The 15,883-nt window shown below is 53.2% G+C and overlaps 1 protein-coding gene across 1 annotated transcript; it reads right to left on the bottom strand.

Moving 5' to 3' along the window:
• Positions 1 to 14,695: 14,695 nt before the first annotated feature.
• Positions 14,696 to 15,628, bottom strand: LOC138102036 (olfactory receptor 14J1-like). Its single transcript, XM_068999788.1, has one exon. It carries the CDS (start codon positions 15,626 to 15,628, stop codon positions 14,696 to 14,698), a length of 933 nt encoding a protein of 310 aa, XP_068855889.1.
• Between the last annotated feature and the right edge of the window lie 255 nt (positions 15,629 to 15,883).

Genomic DNA, 15,883 nt, shown 5'->3' on the forward strand with positions numbered 1-15,883 from the left:
TTGCTGCCTCTGGCCATGGGGATCTGTGGAAAAGTAATCATGGAATAGTTGGCTTTGCAGAGGACTTTCAATATCCCAGCCCAGCTTGGTGGCACTTTCCCCCCACTGCCTGCCCAGGGCTCTGCTGCCTGGGGCTGTCCCTGCCAGCAGCTGCTCCCTGTGCCCAGGCCTGGGCCCTGCCAGTGCTGCCAGAGCCCAGCCCGGCCCTGGGGGCTCAGCTCTGCCCTGCAGACCCCTCCCAGCCCAGGGCACTGCCCAGGTGTAGAGAGCTTATCTGAGGAATGGCTGCGCAGCAGAGGACATGATAAGATAGAGCCTTGCAGGATGTAGGAGTTAGCCTGTCGTGGGAAAAGGGGTTTCTTATCAACAAGGTGTCCAACAGGACACAAGCCAGAGCAGACTGGAATGAAGAAACCATCACCGCGGGGTGTGTTGTTCCCACGAGAGAAGATGACCAATCATGAGCTCAGGTTTTGCAATATGTATGAGCTGTTTAAGTGTTGTATAAATAAGAGATGAAAAGACAATAAAATTGAGGCTTGCCGATCATGAAATCATGAGCTCGTCTCCCGCGCCTTTCCCGACACTTGTGGCCTCCTCCCGCAGCCCCCAGAGCTTTGGAGGGCTCCTGCTGCTCTCCTGCCCTCCCCATCCCACACCCCACATCCCCCTGCTGCGGGACAGCCACCAGCATCCTGTGAGGCCACCGATGCCCATGGCCAGGGGATGGGGTCAGGGCTTGGCTGTGCTGCTTGGCCAAGCCCAGGCAGGGCTTTCACAGCCACATCCCAGAGCCCATTTCCCACCTGGAGCCGGGGCTGCCTCTGAGTTCTGCTTCCCCAGCCCCAGGGACGCTCTCCTTGTCTGCTCATTGCCCCCACGCTCTCTTGGCAGCCATGGCCTCAGTGGGGGCTGCTGACATCCTCAGCAACTTGGAGGTTGCTGCTCAATTCTCCTTCTGCAGAGGCTTCTTCAGCCTTCAGCTCTTCGGGAATTCAGTGCCAAAGGACCATTAACATTCAAAACACCCTCACAAGACAAGCCTCCAGGAATCACTGAGGTCTTCAATTCTTTTCTGGTTAATTAGAGCGATTACGGAAGTGTTTTCAAAGTGAACATATTATATTGAAAAGTTAATGAAATAGTATCTTTTTCCCAGTTTATTCTTTTCCTGTTTATACATTAACAATTCAAAACACACTAACAGGAGAAGCCCCTGGGAATCATTTCTGCCTTCAATTCTTTTGTGGTTAATTAGACAGATTTCAGAAGTCGATTCCAAGTGAATATACTGTGGTAACAATACAAGGAGAAATTATTTCTCTTCTGTGCCCTGTTTACCTTCTTCCTGTTATACACTGATATCGGGGATCTCCAGCTGATATTGATCCTGGCTCCTCCTAATGCAGTCTGAATAGATCTGAACATCAAGGCCCTTTATGGCTGACAATCAATCACACTTTTTCCCTACCCCCACCCCACCATTTCCCTCATCCAACCCCTGGCACTCAGAGCAGCCTCGTGCAAATCTGAGCTTCCTCCACTCCAGGCTGTGCCTGCAGCTTTCAGCTTCTGGGCACCAACTCCCACCTGCTCTCCTTGGAGAAGGAGCTGCCTGAGACACAGAGGGATGTTCATTTCTTGTCAGCAAACAGAACCAAGGGAAGGCACAGCTCCATAAAAAACAGAAGTGCAGGCCAAGGAGTGCTGGGGAATGGAGTCACATCCAGGGCTGGCCCCAGGGCTCAGCATTGGGGCCAGCTCAGTTCAATCTCTTTATTGCTGATCTGGACGAGGGCATCGAGGGCAGCCTCAGCCAGGTCCCAGGTGACCCCAGGCTGGGTGGGAGTGTGGCTGTGCTGGAGGGCAGGAAGCTCTGCAGAGGGATCTGGACAGGCTGCAGCGATGGGCCCAGCACAGCTGGATGGGGTTCACCAAGGCCCAGGGCCAGGTCCTGCCCTGGGCTCACAACCAGCCCTAATCCCTGCCTAAGCCCTGCCCCTGATCCCCACAGCCTGTCCTGTTCCCTTCATCCCTCCATTGCCAGGGACTTTCTGGGACTTTCTGGGACAGGGGAGCTGTGCTCTGGGTATGGAGGGAGGTCCAAATGCCACCACTGGGAGTGGGAACCACAACTCATCAGGTTTGTGTCCTTTGGGGGTCAGGAACTGCTGAGACTCAGAGGCACCGAAAGTTTCCCTTCATGGCCCACATCAAAAAATGTAAACATGGTACAATTTAAAAAACATCAAAACTCTTCCCTCAGCTTTGAGAGAGGTCCCAGCAACATCTGAATTTTCCACCATTCTCAAGGGATTTCCATAAAGAAACAGTTTTATACAAAGACATAAGAAAAGGTGATTCTTGAAGATATAAACACAATAAAGGTGTTGACTGATGAGCTCCTCAGCCTTCCCTTCTTGGGGCTGGACAAGCCCAGCTCCCTCAGCCTCTCCTCAGAGCCAAAGGGCTCCAGCCCCAGCTTGGAGGCCCTTCCCTAACGCTGCTCCAGCTGCCAGACATCTTTCCTGCCCTGAGGAACCCAAACCAGGCCACAGTGACCGGGATAATGCACGTCCTTGATGTCCTGGTCACGCAGCCCCAGCCCCTTTTCCCCATGTCCAGCTCTGGGGGTTGATTTGTGGAACATCCTTGGGGGAGGCTGCAGCGCTGGGGGACAGGAGGGAGCTGGGGGGAGAGGGGACCCTGCTCTGCACGAGCAGCAGGGGAGACTTCTCTGGGGGGTGGAAATTTGAGGGGGGCCAGAGCAGAGTGACCAACCCAGTGACCTCCCACAGCCTCTCTGGGATGTCACACAGCCCCCCTGTGATGTCACAGCCGACTCTGATATCACAGTTTGCTCTAGGATTTCACAGCCCTCTCTGTGATGCCACGGCATGCTCTGCCATGTCTCACAGCCACCCTGGGATATCACAGCCCACTCTGTTATGTCCCACAGCTGCCCTGGGATGTCCAAGCCTGCTCTCTGATGTCATACAACTGCTCTGTGATGTCACACAGTCCCCTCTGTGATGTCGGAGCTGCTCAATGACCTCACATAACCCACTCTGTGGTGTCAGAGCCCACTCTGGGACCTCCCACAACCCATTCTATGATATCACACAGCCCCTTTCTGACACCACTCCTGCTCTGTGCCTCTATCACACACAGCCACAGAGGTGCCTCTTTGACACAGCCCCCTCTGGGACATCACACAGCCCCTCTCTGACCTCACAGCCCCCTCTCTGGAATGTATCTGTGATTCGTTAAATCCCGATATCCATGGACAAAAGGCCCTCTAACTAATTAAAGTTAGAAAGTGGTGTGTTTATTCAGGCACCGGCGGGCGGCATGGGAGCAGCCTCCTAAAGACATGCCAGCCAAGCACAAGGTTCTTTGTTCTCTATTTATTACTCAAAGTTTTACATCTTCTACATATGTATGACCCCAGCACCTCCCATCCTCTGCTTCGTATTAAAATGAGATCATTAGTCTTTCACTGCATGCGCAGTTTCTCTCTTGAATTGAGTTGGGGGTCTTGAATTGGGTCAGTGTTCCTGAAAGATGAAGTCAGGAATGTCTTCCTCACAGTGACCTTTTTACCTTCTTGCTGTTGCCAGGCCTTCATGACCTCTTGGCGCAGCCGAAGATCTCCTACTTTTGATTAATTTTTATGAAACTCAGGTGCTGTTCCTGGTTCTATTGGTTTCAATCAGTTTCAATTTGTTTTGATGAGAGTTCTTTTATTCTGTTTCCTCCTACAAACAAAACTTTAAACAAAATATAATGGTAAATAATACATCACTTAGCTCTAGCTTAGGCATCTACTAATCATAAACTTACCTTTGTTTATACTGAATAAAGTAATTATAACAATTTCTCCTAATCCTTAGTTAGAATTTTAACCTTTTAGAACCTTGACTTAGTGACACCGTGGGGAATCATGGAATCAAGGAGCCCATTGTGACAATACGGATCCAAGGAGACCATGATGACACCATGGAACCTCCTGGAACCAAGGGTCCATTGTGAGACAGCAAGGCCTGTGGAACCAGGGAGCCATTGTGACACTGTGGGCCTCAGTGGAAAAAAGGACATTGTTGATTGTAATGAAGCTCATGGAAACTATGGGACATTGTGACACTGCAGAACCGCATGGAGCCAAGGACACCACATGGAGGAACCTTATGGAACCAAGGGGCCATTCCCACACTACAGAACCAAGGAGATCATGGTTGATGGTACAAACCTCATGGAACCAAGGGGCCATTGTTATACAGCGAGGCCGCATGGAACCAAGGGGCCATTGTGACACTGCGGGGCCCTGTGAACCAAATATTCATTGTGACACAGAGGGGCTGCTTGTAACCAATTGCGACACTGCGGATCCAAGAGACCACGGTGACACTACGGCACTTCATGGAACCAAGGGGCTGTTGTGACACACCAAGGCCTCGTGGAACCAAGGAGAGCATTGTGGCAGAGCAGAACCAAGGAGGCCATTTGGACAGTATGGACCCTAAGGGAACCAAGGCTCCATTGTTCTACAGCAGGGCCTCCTGAAAGCAAGGAGCCATTGTGAAACTGTGGGGCATCATGGAGTCAAGGGCAGCACTGCTACTGAAATCTGCTGGAGAGAAACCTTCTCACACGGTTTGGAGGATTTGAAAGCAGCTATTCTTTATTACAGCATGGTGGTCACTCAGGTGATCCTTCATGAATTTGAGTGCACTGAGCATGGAGTGAACAGAGTTTATATCAGACACACTGATTCCATATTCATTAGCTATCCCCACTTCCTTTGACTTTATTTGACATCGTTGTACCCCTTATCACAAGTCCTATCTATTTCTCCAAGGCTGTGCTGTTCTGTCCTACTGTCCTTGATGAGTTAATGTTGTTCTGTCCTACTGTCCTTGTCACAGTGCTCGCCCCACATGAGGGGTGTCTGCAACTCCCTCCAGCCAATGGGCTTGGGGTGGGCAAGTGTTCCCAAGGGAACAGGGACGGGACAGCTGGGCTGGACTGACCCAAGGGATGTTCCATTCCGTGTCACACCATGATCAGCAAGAAACTGAGAGAAGCAGGAGGTGGAGGGCATTAATTTCTTTTTTAAGACATTTTTCTTTCAAACAGGAGGTGGAGGGCATTAATTTTTTTTAAGACATTTTTCTTGCAAACACGTACAGAACCCTCTCCTGCCACAAGGTGGTTGAACATTTTCCACTGACAGGAGATTTCCTGCACATTTACTTTGCCTGTTTGTGGCTTTTTCTTTTTGTGGTTGGTTTGTTTGTGGGGTTTTTGTGTGGTTGTGGGTGGGTTCTGCTTTGGTTTTTTCTGGTTGGGTTTTGGTTTTTTCCCTATTGAACTTCCTTTCTTCTGATGCATAAGATTTTTCTTCCTTTTCCTGTGGCTTGGTTGGCACCTGATGGCAAGACAAATTGATCCAACTCAGTCCTCTTGCCCAATTCTGTTTTGCAGTCACCATTAATGAGATGAGTTTGGTTACAGACTCCCTGCAACTTGGCAGCATCCACAAAGGCATTGAAAGTGTGTTTCATCCCATTGTAGAGATATTAGAACTGTTCCCCAGTGGTGGTCAAGGGCTGGCCACTGAGGGATGGCACCAGGGAGTGGCTGCCAAGAGGACTCTGTACCATGGATGACATTTGACCCTCATTGTTCAGCCCAATTCCCACCCACCCCATGTTCCACTTCTTCAGCCCAGCTCCCACCAACCTGGCTCTGAGGAGACCCCAGCAGACCCTGGCACAGGCCTGGCTGGAGTCTGGGCACACAACATGCCCTTCTTTTCCCTCCCACAGGGCTTCTGCAATCCCTGCCTTGTCCTGCCAGTGCCTGGAATGGCTGCAGGAGCATTTGCCACATGCCCTTCCCTGCTGAGCCTGACCAGTCTGGGACTCTCCCAACACCTGGATGAGAAGGCCAGTTCTTTCCCATAGGAAGGAAAGCACAGAGCCCTGGTGTTTCAGGGGCAGATTAGAAGCAACAAGCAGAGGCCAAGGCCAGCCAGAGCTGTCTGTCCTGGCAGCTTTTGTCTGGGAGAAAGCCTTGCATATAGGCAATTTTGGAGAAGTACCAGTTTTGGCCATGGCTGCCTGGACAGGAGGGACGGTTCTTTCCTATAGGAAGGAAAGCCCAGAGCCCCAGTGTGTGAAGGCAGGTGAGAGCCAGCTCTCAGGAAGCCAAGGGCAGCCAGACTTGTTGGTAATGGCAGCTTTTGTGTGGGAGCAATCCCTGGATATAGGGAATTCTGGAGGCAGAATCCCATTTCGGCCATGAATGCCTGGATGACAAGGACAGCTCTTTTCCCTTTGAAGGAAAGCCCAGAGCCCCAGTGTTTCAGGGGCACATGAAAGAGACCCTTGACATGCCAAGGTCAGTTGGAGCAGTCAGGCCAAGCCAACCACACCTGTTACCTGTTCCCTCGGATCCACGGGGCCCCGCAGTGTCACAATGTTGGTGTCATATTGGGACCTTGGTTCCATGAGGCCCCGCTGTGTCACACTGGCTTCTTGTTTCCATGAGGCCCCACAGCGTCACGATGGTTCCGCCTTGCTTCCATGAGGCCTTGCAGTGTCACAGGGGGCTCCTTGGTATTGCAGTATCACAATGGACTCTTGGTTCCATGGGGATTCACAATGTCAGAAGGGTCTCCTTGGTTCCACAAGGTCCTGCAGGGCCCCTTGATTCAAGGAGGCCTTGAAGTGTCACAATGGTCTTCAGAACTCAATGAGGCCCCGCAATATCACAATGGACCTTTGATTCCATGAGTCCCCACACCGTTACATGAATCCTTAGTTCCATGGGGCCCTGGAGTGTCACAATGCTCTCCTTGGTTCCATGGTGCCACACAGTGACACAACGGCCCCTTGGCCTGAGAAGGTCCCATAGTGTCACAATGGTTCCTTGCTTCCCTGAGGCCTTGTAGTGCCACAATGGACTCCTTGGTTCCATGGGGCCGCAAAGTGTCACAATGGCCCCTTGGTTCAATGGGGCCTGTGGTGTCACAACAGTCTCTGTGATTCCATAAGGCCCTGCAGTGTCACAGTAGACCATTGGTTCCATGAGACCCCACAGTGTCACTATGGTCACCTTGGTTCCACAAGGCCCTGAAGTGCCACAAGGGTCCTTTGGTTTCACAAGGCCTCAAAGTGTCAAAATGGCCCTTTGGTTTCATGAGGCCCCACTGTGCCGCAATGGACCCTTGGTTCTGCAGTGTGAGAATGCCCCCTTGGACCCTTGGAGCCTCACAGTGTCACTGTTGTGCCCTTGGTTCCACAAGGCCCTGCAGGGCCACAATGGTCCTTAGGTTCCCCGAGGCCTCCAAGTGTCACAATGGTCTGCATGGTTCCATGGAGCCCCACTGGCTCACAGTGGTGAAAGGAATGAGATCAATTTGTCTTTACAAACAAACTGTGGCTCTGCTCATAGGTAAAAGCCAGATACTGAGAGGTCAAAAAAACAGTGGGAGGAATTCCACTGATTGATGAAAGGAGTGAGAGGGATTTGTCTTTACAAACAAACTGTGGGTCTGCTGACAGGTAAAGATAGATACTGAGAGATGAAAGAAACAATGGCAAGAACCATGAATTCCATAGGAGAAAAAAGGGAGGGGTATACATTAGATGGGGCCTGTGTTAAGTGATTTGGGAAGTCTGTAGCTCTCAAGTGCCTCAGCCAATGGGCAAAGAGAGAGGAAAATGCGGCCAGGAAATGAGGAGAGAAAGGAGGCTGCATCCTCTAACAACTTGACAGACCCCAGGGGAATGTCCCATGGCCTCTCCCTTTATTCAAATACAGTAATGGGACTCCTCTATCTCCTTTGTAGACATAAACCTCTGGTGTTTGTGGATTAATTTTCCTGACAATGGCTTCCTTAGTTCCATGATGCCCTTTAGTGTAACAATGGTCTCCTTGGTTCCACGGTGTCAGAATGGACCCTTGGTCCCATGGAGCCCCTCAGGGTCACAATGGTCCCTTTGATTCCATGAGGCCCTGCCGTGCTATAATGGCCCCTTGGTTATAGGAGGCTCTGCAGTGTCACAATGGCCCCATGGTTCCAGTGGGTCCCAAAGTGCCATAATGGTCTCCATTGTTCCATGAAGCCCCGCAATGTCTCTGTGGTCCCCTTGGTTCCACAGGGCCCCACAGTGTCACAATGGACCCTTGGTTCCATGAGGTTCCTCAGTCACAAGGGTCTCCTTGGATCTGCAGAGTCCCAATGGCCCCATTGGCTCCATGTGGCCACTCTGTGTCACAGTGGCTCATGGTTCCATGAGCGTTCATACTGTCAACAACGATCTCCTTGGTTCCACAGTGCCACCATGGATCCTTGGATCTGCATTGGCACAATGGACCCTTCCTTCCATGTGGCCCTGTTGTGTCACAATTTTCTCCTAAGATCCACAAGGCCCTGCAGTGTCACAATGGACCCTCGGCTCCATGTGGCCCACTTGTGTCACAATGGCCCCTACTTGCATGAGGCAACAAAGTGTCAAAATGGCCCCTTGGTTTCATGAGGTTCCATGTTGCCACCGTTGACCCCGTGGTTCTGTGAGTCCCTGCTCTCACTGAATCTCTGAAATATCAGCAGAAGACTCCTTAACACTAATTTGGTGTTAAAGAGAGCATCATTTATTCAGGCCTGAGCTCCAGCAGGGGATAACTCCTAACCTTACGTGGACACAAGTGTGTTGCTCACATCCAGTCGCTACATGCGTATTACAATTCACCTATTTCCTTAAAACCCACCCCAAAATCCCAGATTCAGTCCTTGTTTTTTCTATCCCTGCACCCTTGAGCCAGATGTCTTCTTCTTCTCTTCCAACCATCCCTGCTGGGAAAGCAGCCCCTGCATGCCTTGTTCCTCTGCTAAAAGTTCACAGACACGTAAAAATTGAATGAAGCCTTTTGGTATCAAGCCCAAGGCTTTGTGTGCCAAGGCAGAGGCAGGCAGGACGCAGAGCTGCCAGCAAAGGAAGGGGCCAGCCAGGTGGGGCAGCCGGGGGGATGAGGACAGCCTGCAGGGACAGAGGCGCAGGGCAGGGACAGCGTGGCACAGCCTGGGCTGGAGAGGGCAGAGGGATGGGCAGCAGCTGCAAGGCCCTGACAGAGCCAACTTGTGCAGCACTTGGGCCACGGCTGCTGTCCCTGGCCCTGAGGCCAGCAGGAGACAAGTGACCCTTGCAGCCCTGGGGCCTCAGTGCCTCCTTGTCCCTGCTCAGCAGCCTGGCAGGGGCCGCCCCATGGTGCTGCCCTTGGCACTGCCCATCCCCACATCCCAGTGCCCCGGCAAGAGCCCTGAGCACTGAGGGAGGGACAGGATCTGCCTTGCCAGGGGCTGGGGCTCAGGCCTTGGCCCTCTGCATTCCTCAAACACATCCAGCTTTGCTCAGCAGCAGAGACACCTTTCCCTTGCTTGTCCCCCCCTGTCATCACTGCCTGCAGTGTTCTGCTCTGACTGGAACCTGGGGACACTTTCTCAGTCCTGTCCCTCAGTGGGAGTGGAGGAAGCTCAGATTTGCACAAGGCTGCTCTGAGTGCCAGGGGTTGGATGAGGGAAATGGTGGGGTGGGGGTAGGGACAAAGTGTGATTGATTGTCAGCCATAAAGGGCCTTGATGTTCAGATCTATTCAGACTGCATTAGGAGGAGCCCGGAGCAATATCAGCTGGAGATTCCCAATATCAGTGTATAACAGGAAGAAGGTAAACAGGGCACGGTAGAGAAATAATTTCTCCTTTTATTGTTACCACAGTATATTCACTTGGAATAGACTGCTGAAATCTGTCTAATTAACCACAAAAGAATTGAAGGCAGAAATGATTCCCAGGGGCTTGTCCTGTTAGGGTGTTCTGAATTGTTAATGTATAAACAAGAAAAGAATACACTGGAGAAAAGTGACTATTTCATTAAATTTTTAATATAATATGTTCACTTTGAAAACACTTCCAGAATCGCTCTAATTAACCACAAAAGAATTGAAGACCTCAATGATACCCGGGGCTTATCTTCATAGGGTGTTTTGAATGTTAATGGTCCTTTGGCACTGAATTCCTGACCTGAAGAGCTGAAGGCTGAAGAAGCCTCTGCAGAAGGAAAATTCAGCAGCAACCTCCAAGTTGCTGAGGATGTCAGCAGCCCCCACTGAGGCCATGGCTGCCAAGAGAGCATGGGGGCAATGAGCAGACAAGGAGAGCGTCCCTGGGGCTGGGGAAGCAGAACTCAGAGGCAGCCCCGGCTCCAGGTGGGAAATGGGCTCTGGGATGTGGCTGTGAAAGCCCTGCCTGAGCTTGGCCAAGCAGCACAGCCAAGCCCTGACCCCATCCCCTGGCCATGGGCATCGGTGGCCTCACAGGATGCTGGTGGCTGTCCCGCAGCAGGGGGATGTGGGGTGTGGGATGGGGAGGGCAGGAGAGCAGCAGGAGCCCTCCAAAGCTCTGGGGGCTGCGGGAGGAGGCCACAAGTCCTGGGGCTGGCAGGAACTGGTGTCTGCTCATGGGCCTCAGTGCGAGGGACAGCAGCCACAGCCAGGGGACACAAATCTCACTGCTGTGCTGATGAGGCTGACAGCTGGACTGGGGGCCTCACAGAATCAGACCTAAAGGCATTCAGAATTTACCCGTGAGAATATAACAGTGAAATTTTGCAGCTTCAGTGAAACCCACAGAGAAGGCCAAGAAGATAATCAATGAGAGAAGATGTTCTGGACACAAGGAGAGGCTGTTCTTGTAATGGGACATTGAGATTGTACAAGGAAGTGCTTGTGGATAATATGTAGCAGCTCTACCTTTGCTTGTAGAGCTGATTGTTTTACTGCCTGAATGGTCATTGCTTGTTAGACAGCCTTGGCATTGTTTGCTAAGCAGCCAATCTCAACAGGCCACAGCCACTGTGAAGAGGTATAAGAACAGCAGGAGAGAAAATCAAAACTTCTATGACTTTGGATTACAACAAGTGTGTGCTGTTCTGTGCGCCTCGACAAAAGCCACAGCAGACTTTGGCCTATTCAAGAGACTTATTGGGAGAGTTCCTTGGGAAGCAGCCCTTAAAAACAAAGGGGTCCAGGAAAGATGGAAGTGCTTCAAAACAGAAATCTTGAAGGCGCAGGAACAGACTGTCCCTGTGTGTCAAAAGATGAGCCAAGGAGGAAAACAAACAGCCTGGATGGGCGAGGAGCTTTCGAAGGCACTAAGGGAAAAAAGAGGGTGCATCACCTTTGGAAGGAGGGTCAGGTGTCTCAGGAAATGTTTAAGGGAGTTTTTAGGTCATGTAGGAAAAAACTTAGAGAGGCAAAAGCCCAGTTAGAACTCAATCTGGCCAGTTCTGTGAAGGACAATAAAAAATACTTTTATAAACACATTAATGGCAAAAGGAAGGGCAAGGAGAACCTGCATTCTCTGTTAGATGGGGGAAGGAATTTAGTAACTAAAGATGAGGAAAAGGCTGAGCTACTTAACCCCTTCTTTGCCTCAGTTTCCAACATTAAGACAGGTCATCCTCAGGACAAGTGGCCTCCTGGGCTGGTAGATGGGGACAGGGAGCAGAACAGCCCCTGTAATCCAGGAGAAAGCAGCTGGTGACTGCTGAGCCCCTCAGATGCTCACAGGTGTCTCTAGGAGCAGATGGGATCCATCCTAGGGGGATGAGGGAGCTGCTGGATGAGCTCCCCAAGCGTGGATTTCAATGTCTTCATTGATGATCTAAATGAGGGCATTGAGTCCAGCACCAGCAAATCTGCAGATGACACCAAGCTGGGTGTGAGTGTGGATCTGCTGGAGGGCAGGAGGGCTCTGCACAGGGACCTGCACAGGCTGGATCCAGGGCCCAAATCCAACCATGGGAGGTTCAACAAGACCAAGTGCCAGCTCCTGCACTTTGGCCACAACAACCCCTGCAGCGCTACAGGCTGGGGACAGAGTGGCTGGACAGCGGCCAGGCAGAAAGGGACCTGGGGGCACTGATGGACAGTAGGCTGGACATGAGCCAGCAGTGTGCCCATGTGGCCAAGAAGGCCAATGGCACCTTGTCACAATGACCGCCACTGACCACTGCCCAGGCTAGCCCCTGCGGTGTGCGACAGGAGTGGGGAGCAGCCGGAGGCTCTCGGCTTTAAAGCTGCTCCTCAGGAGTTCAGCTCTGCCCAGGGGAGCTGAAGCTCCAGGCACAGCGGCTGTCAGCAGTCCGGACAAGGGAGAGGATAAAAAGTAGCAAGGAGGCTTGCCACAGGGGATAATCCAAGTTTATTGGAGGCAACTCCCAGGAGACAAGCCCAGAACAGCTGCGGGGAACATCTTATAAAGGGAGGTGATACAATGGGGATGGCTTAACTGCGGACCAATAGAAATCTCTACGGGAGGGATATGGACGAGGACAGACATTTCCTTGGGCCAATAGCCTCAAGGGGAGGAGGGAAAGGGATCACATGCCCCTATGGGGCACCGAGGTTTAGGGGTTTCCAAAGGGGGAGCTATCTAAAGGGGTAGGGTCTCGGGGAATTGATGGGGACCATATAAGCGTAAACTAGGAGGTTTCAGATGATGGACACTGGACCTTCGGGAACAGCAGTAGGGGTTTGGGTGATTGATAGGGAAAGAGCTAGAACAAGGGGAGGAGAACAACCATGTAGGGAGCACCGGGGGAGCGGCTTGGGTCTGAAGCAAACCAACTGGGAATAGGAGTGGGGAAGGTAGGGATGAACCATTGGGGGACAGAAAACTTATATAAAAATACAATAAAGGTATCGCATCACCACAGCACCTGGCCTGGATCAGGAATGGAGTGGCCAGCAGGACCAGGGCAGGGATTCTTCCCCTGTACTGGGCACTGCTGAGGCCGCACCTCGAGTGCTGTGTCCAGTTCTGGGCCCCCAAATTAGGAAGGACATTGAGGGGCTGGAGCGTGTCCAGAGAAGGGCAACAAGGCTGGTGAGGGGTCTGGAACACAAGTGCTGTGAGGAGCGGCTGAGGGAGCTGGGGTTGTTTATCCTGGAGAAGAGGAGGCTCAGGGGAGACAAGGAGGTGTCAGGGCACGGCTTGGGCTTGATGATGTCCAAGGTCTTTTCCAGCCTGGTTGATTCTGTGATTCTCTGAAACCACCCTTGAAGCAGCTGCAGGATGAGCCCTGGGCCTCCTCTTCAGAAGGTCCAGCAGCCCCTGTCCCTCAGCTTCTCCACACGCGCCCCAAAGCCCATCCTGTCAGTCCTGCAGAGCCTCTGCAGCTCCTCCTCACTGCCCCACAACAGGGAGCCCCACAGCCAGACACAGCAGCCCAGATGTGCCCCCCTGGCCTCTGGTGCCTCTGGCAAGGGAACAGCTCGAGGCACTGCAGGGCCCTGCAGACAATTCCTGCAGCACTTGTAGGATGATCCTGCTCCCCAAGGGACGTTCCCGTGGTGCCAAGGCAGGAACTGAAATGGGGAGTGGGGCCAGAGAGGAAAGGGCAACCAGGGCTGGGCTGTTTGCAGGGGAGGGGACAGGGAAGGGCAAGAGCAAGAAATGTGGAGCAGGAAAGAGGAAAGAAAGCAAAGGTGAAGCAGAGGAAATGCTCAGGGCTGTTTGGGGGTGGCTGCCAGGCAGCCCTGGCTCTGAGCAACAACGTCTGCAGTGGGACAGGAAACTCAGAGCTGATGGGAACAAACTTTCTGGCTGACTTGAGAGGCCACGACAAGGCTGAGAGGTTTCCCTGCCATCCCCCAGCCCTTGCTGGCCCCCAGGGGCTGATGGCATTTGTGCTCACTCAGGTTCCTCTCCCCACACCAAGACCGTGGGGTGCTCACGCCTGGGCTGTGCAGTGCAAACAGGGGCTCCTGAGCCAGTCCTGCCATGTGTGTGCCTGCAAGGATCCAGCCCCTCTCTGAGCTGGGGAGAGGCCAGGGCTGCAGAGGGGGGATGTTGCTGGCAGGTGCATGAGGCCGCTCTGGGACGCTGCCCTGGGGTGTCCAGCGCAGGGGGGATGGATCAGCCCCTGCTCTGCTGCTCCTTCCCGGCTCCCCCAGGGACCCTGCAGAGCACCAGCCATGCTGGTTGCCCCCACCCTGCCCACGGCCACCCTGGGGCTGCTCACAGGGGTTTTCTCTGCTGAGCACTGGCCTGGGCGTGCTCTTGAGAGAGCCTGGGCAAGGAGCCTGGAGCCCCCAGGCCCTGCCCTGAGGCGTCAGCGCTGGCCCAGCAGTGCCCATGGCCTGTCCCTGCTGCAGCCCCGGCACTGCCACCCCAGGGCTGGGAGCGAGCCCCAGAGCACTCAGGCCCTGCAGCAACACCAGGGGCAGGAGGGCAGCGGGGCAGTGGCACGGGAGCAGCACTGGCAGCACCAAGGGCTGCTGCTCCTGGGCACAGCTGCTGTGCCCCCCTGATCTGCCCCCAGCTCTGCACACAGACATTGCTGCTGCAGCTCCACAGAAGGCAACTAAAGGGGCATCTCTGCTGGAAACTTTGCTGGCAGATCCTTGAGTTCATTTAAAGGCAGCGAGAGCACAGCTCCTCATTGACACAGTCTGGGGCCACAGCCAAGGCGGAGAGAAACAAAATGAGAAACGGAAGAAATATTGCCCTTGCTTTGTGGAACACAATAAATAACTGAAGGCAGGAAAAATAACCCCAGAACCAAACCAACAAGAACTATCAGAGACGCGTTTTATTACAAGTGATTTGCAAAAATTGGCAACCAGTTTAATGTTTCTTAAATCGTCCAGCCATCAGTGCCCACACTGCAGCCTTGAGCTCCCGATTCCTCAGGCTGTAGATGAGGGGGTTTAGGGCTGGAGGCAGCACCGAGTACAGAAGTGACAGGGCCAGATCCAGGGATGAGGAGGAGATGGAGGGGGGCTTCAGGTAGGCAAATGCTGCAGTGCTGAGGAACAGGGAGAGCACGGCCAGGTGAGGGAGGCACGTGGAAAAGGCTTTGTGCCGTCCCTGCTCAGAGGGGATCCTCAGCACGGCCCTGAAGATCTGCACATAGGAGAAAACCATGAACACAAAACAGCCAAAATACAGAAAAGCGCTCAGCACAATAAGCACAAGCTCCCTGAGGTAGGAGTGGGAGCAGGAGAGCTTGAGGATGTGTGGGATTTCACAGAAGAACTGGCCCAGGGCATTGCCCTGGCACAGGGGCAGGGAAAATGTATTGGCCGTGTGCAGCAGAGCATAGAGAAAGGCACTGGCCCAGGCAGCTGCTGCCATGTGGGCACAAGCTCTGCTGCCCAGGAGGGTCCCGTAGTGCAGGGGTTTGCAGATGGACACGTAGCGGTCGTAGCACATGACGGTGAGGAGGGAAAACTCTGCTGAGATGAAGAACAGAAAGCAAAACACCTGAGCAGCACATGCTGAGTAGGAGATGTGGCTGGTGCCCCAGAGGGAATTGTGCATGGCCTTGGGGACAGTGGTGCAGATGGAGCCCAGGTCGGTGAGGGCCAGGTTGAGCAGGAAGAAGAACATGGGGCTGTGCAGGTGCTGGCCGCAGGCTACGGCGCTGATGATGAGGCCATTGGCCAGGAGGGCAGCCAGGGAGATGCCCAGGAAGAGGCAGAAGTGCAGGAGCTGCAGCTGCCGCGTGTCTGCCAATGGCAGCAGGAGGAAGTGGCTGATGGAGCTGCTGTTGGACATTTGCTGTCTCTGGCCATGGGGATCTGTTCTAGGAGGAGACAGTGACAAGTCAGGGGAGACTTTCCTGAGCAATGCCCAAGCCCTTTCTCCCAGCCCTGCCCCTGACACTCTGTGCCACCCAATTTTCCTTTTCTCAGAGCCCTTCCCTCAGCCCTGTGCCTGGAGCTCTGCTGGGATCTGGCCCCGTTGCCGTGACGAGCAGGGGCTGTGCCTGTGGACACCGAGGAATCAGCTCTGCTCTGCAGCAGTGGGGTC

The sequence above is a fragment of the Aphelocoma coerulescens genome, unplaced genomic scaffold (genome assembly GCF_041296385.1).
Source record: "Aphelocoma coerulescens isolate FSJ_1873_10779 unplaced genomic scaffold, UR_Acoe_1.0 HiC_scaffold_60, whole genome shotgun sequence".
Lineage (NCBI taxonomy): Eukaryota > Metazoa > Chordata > Aves > Passeriformes > Corvidae > Aphelocoma > Aphelocoma coerulescens.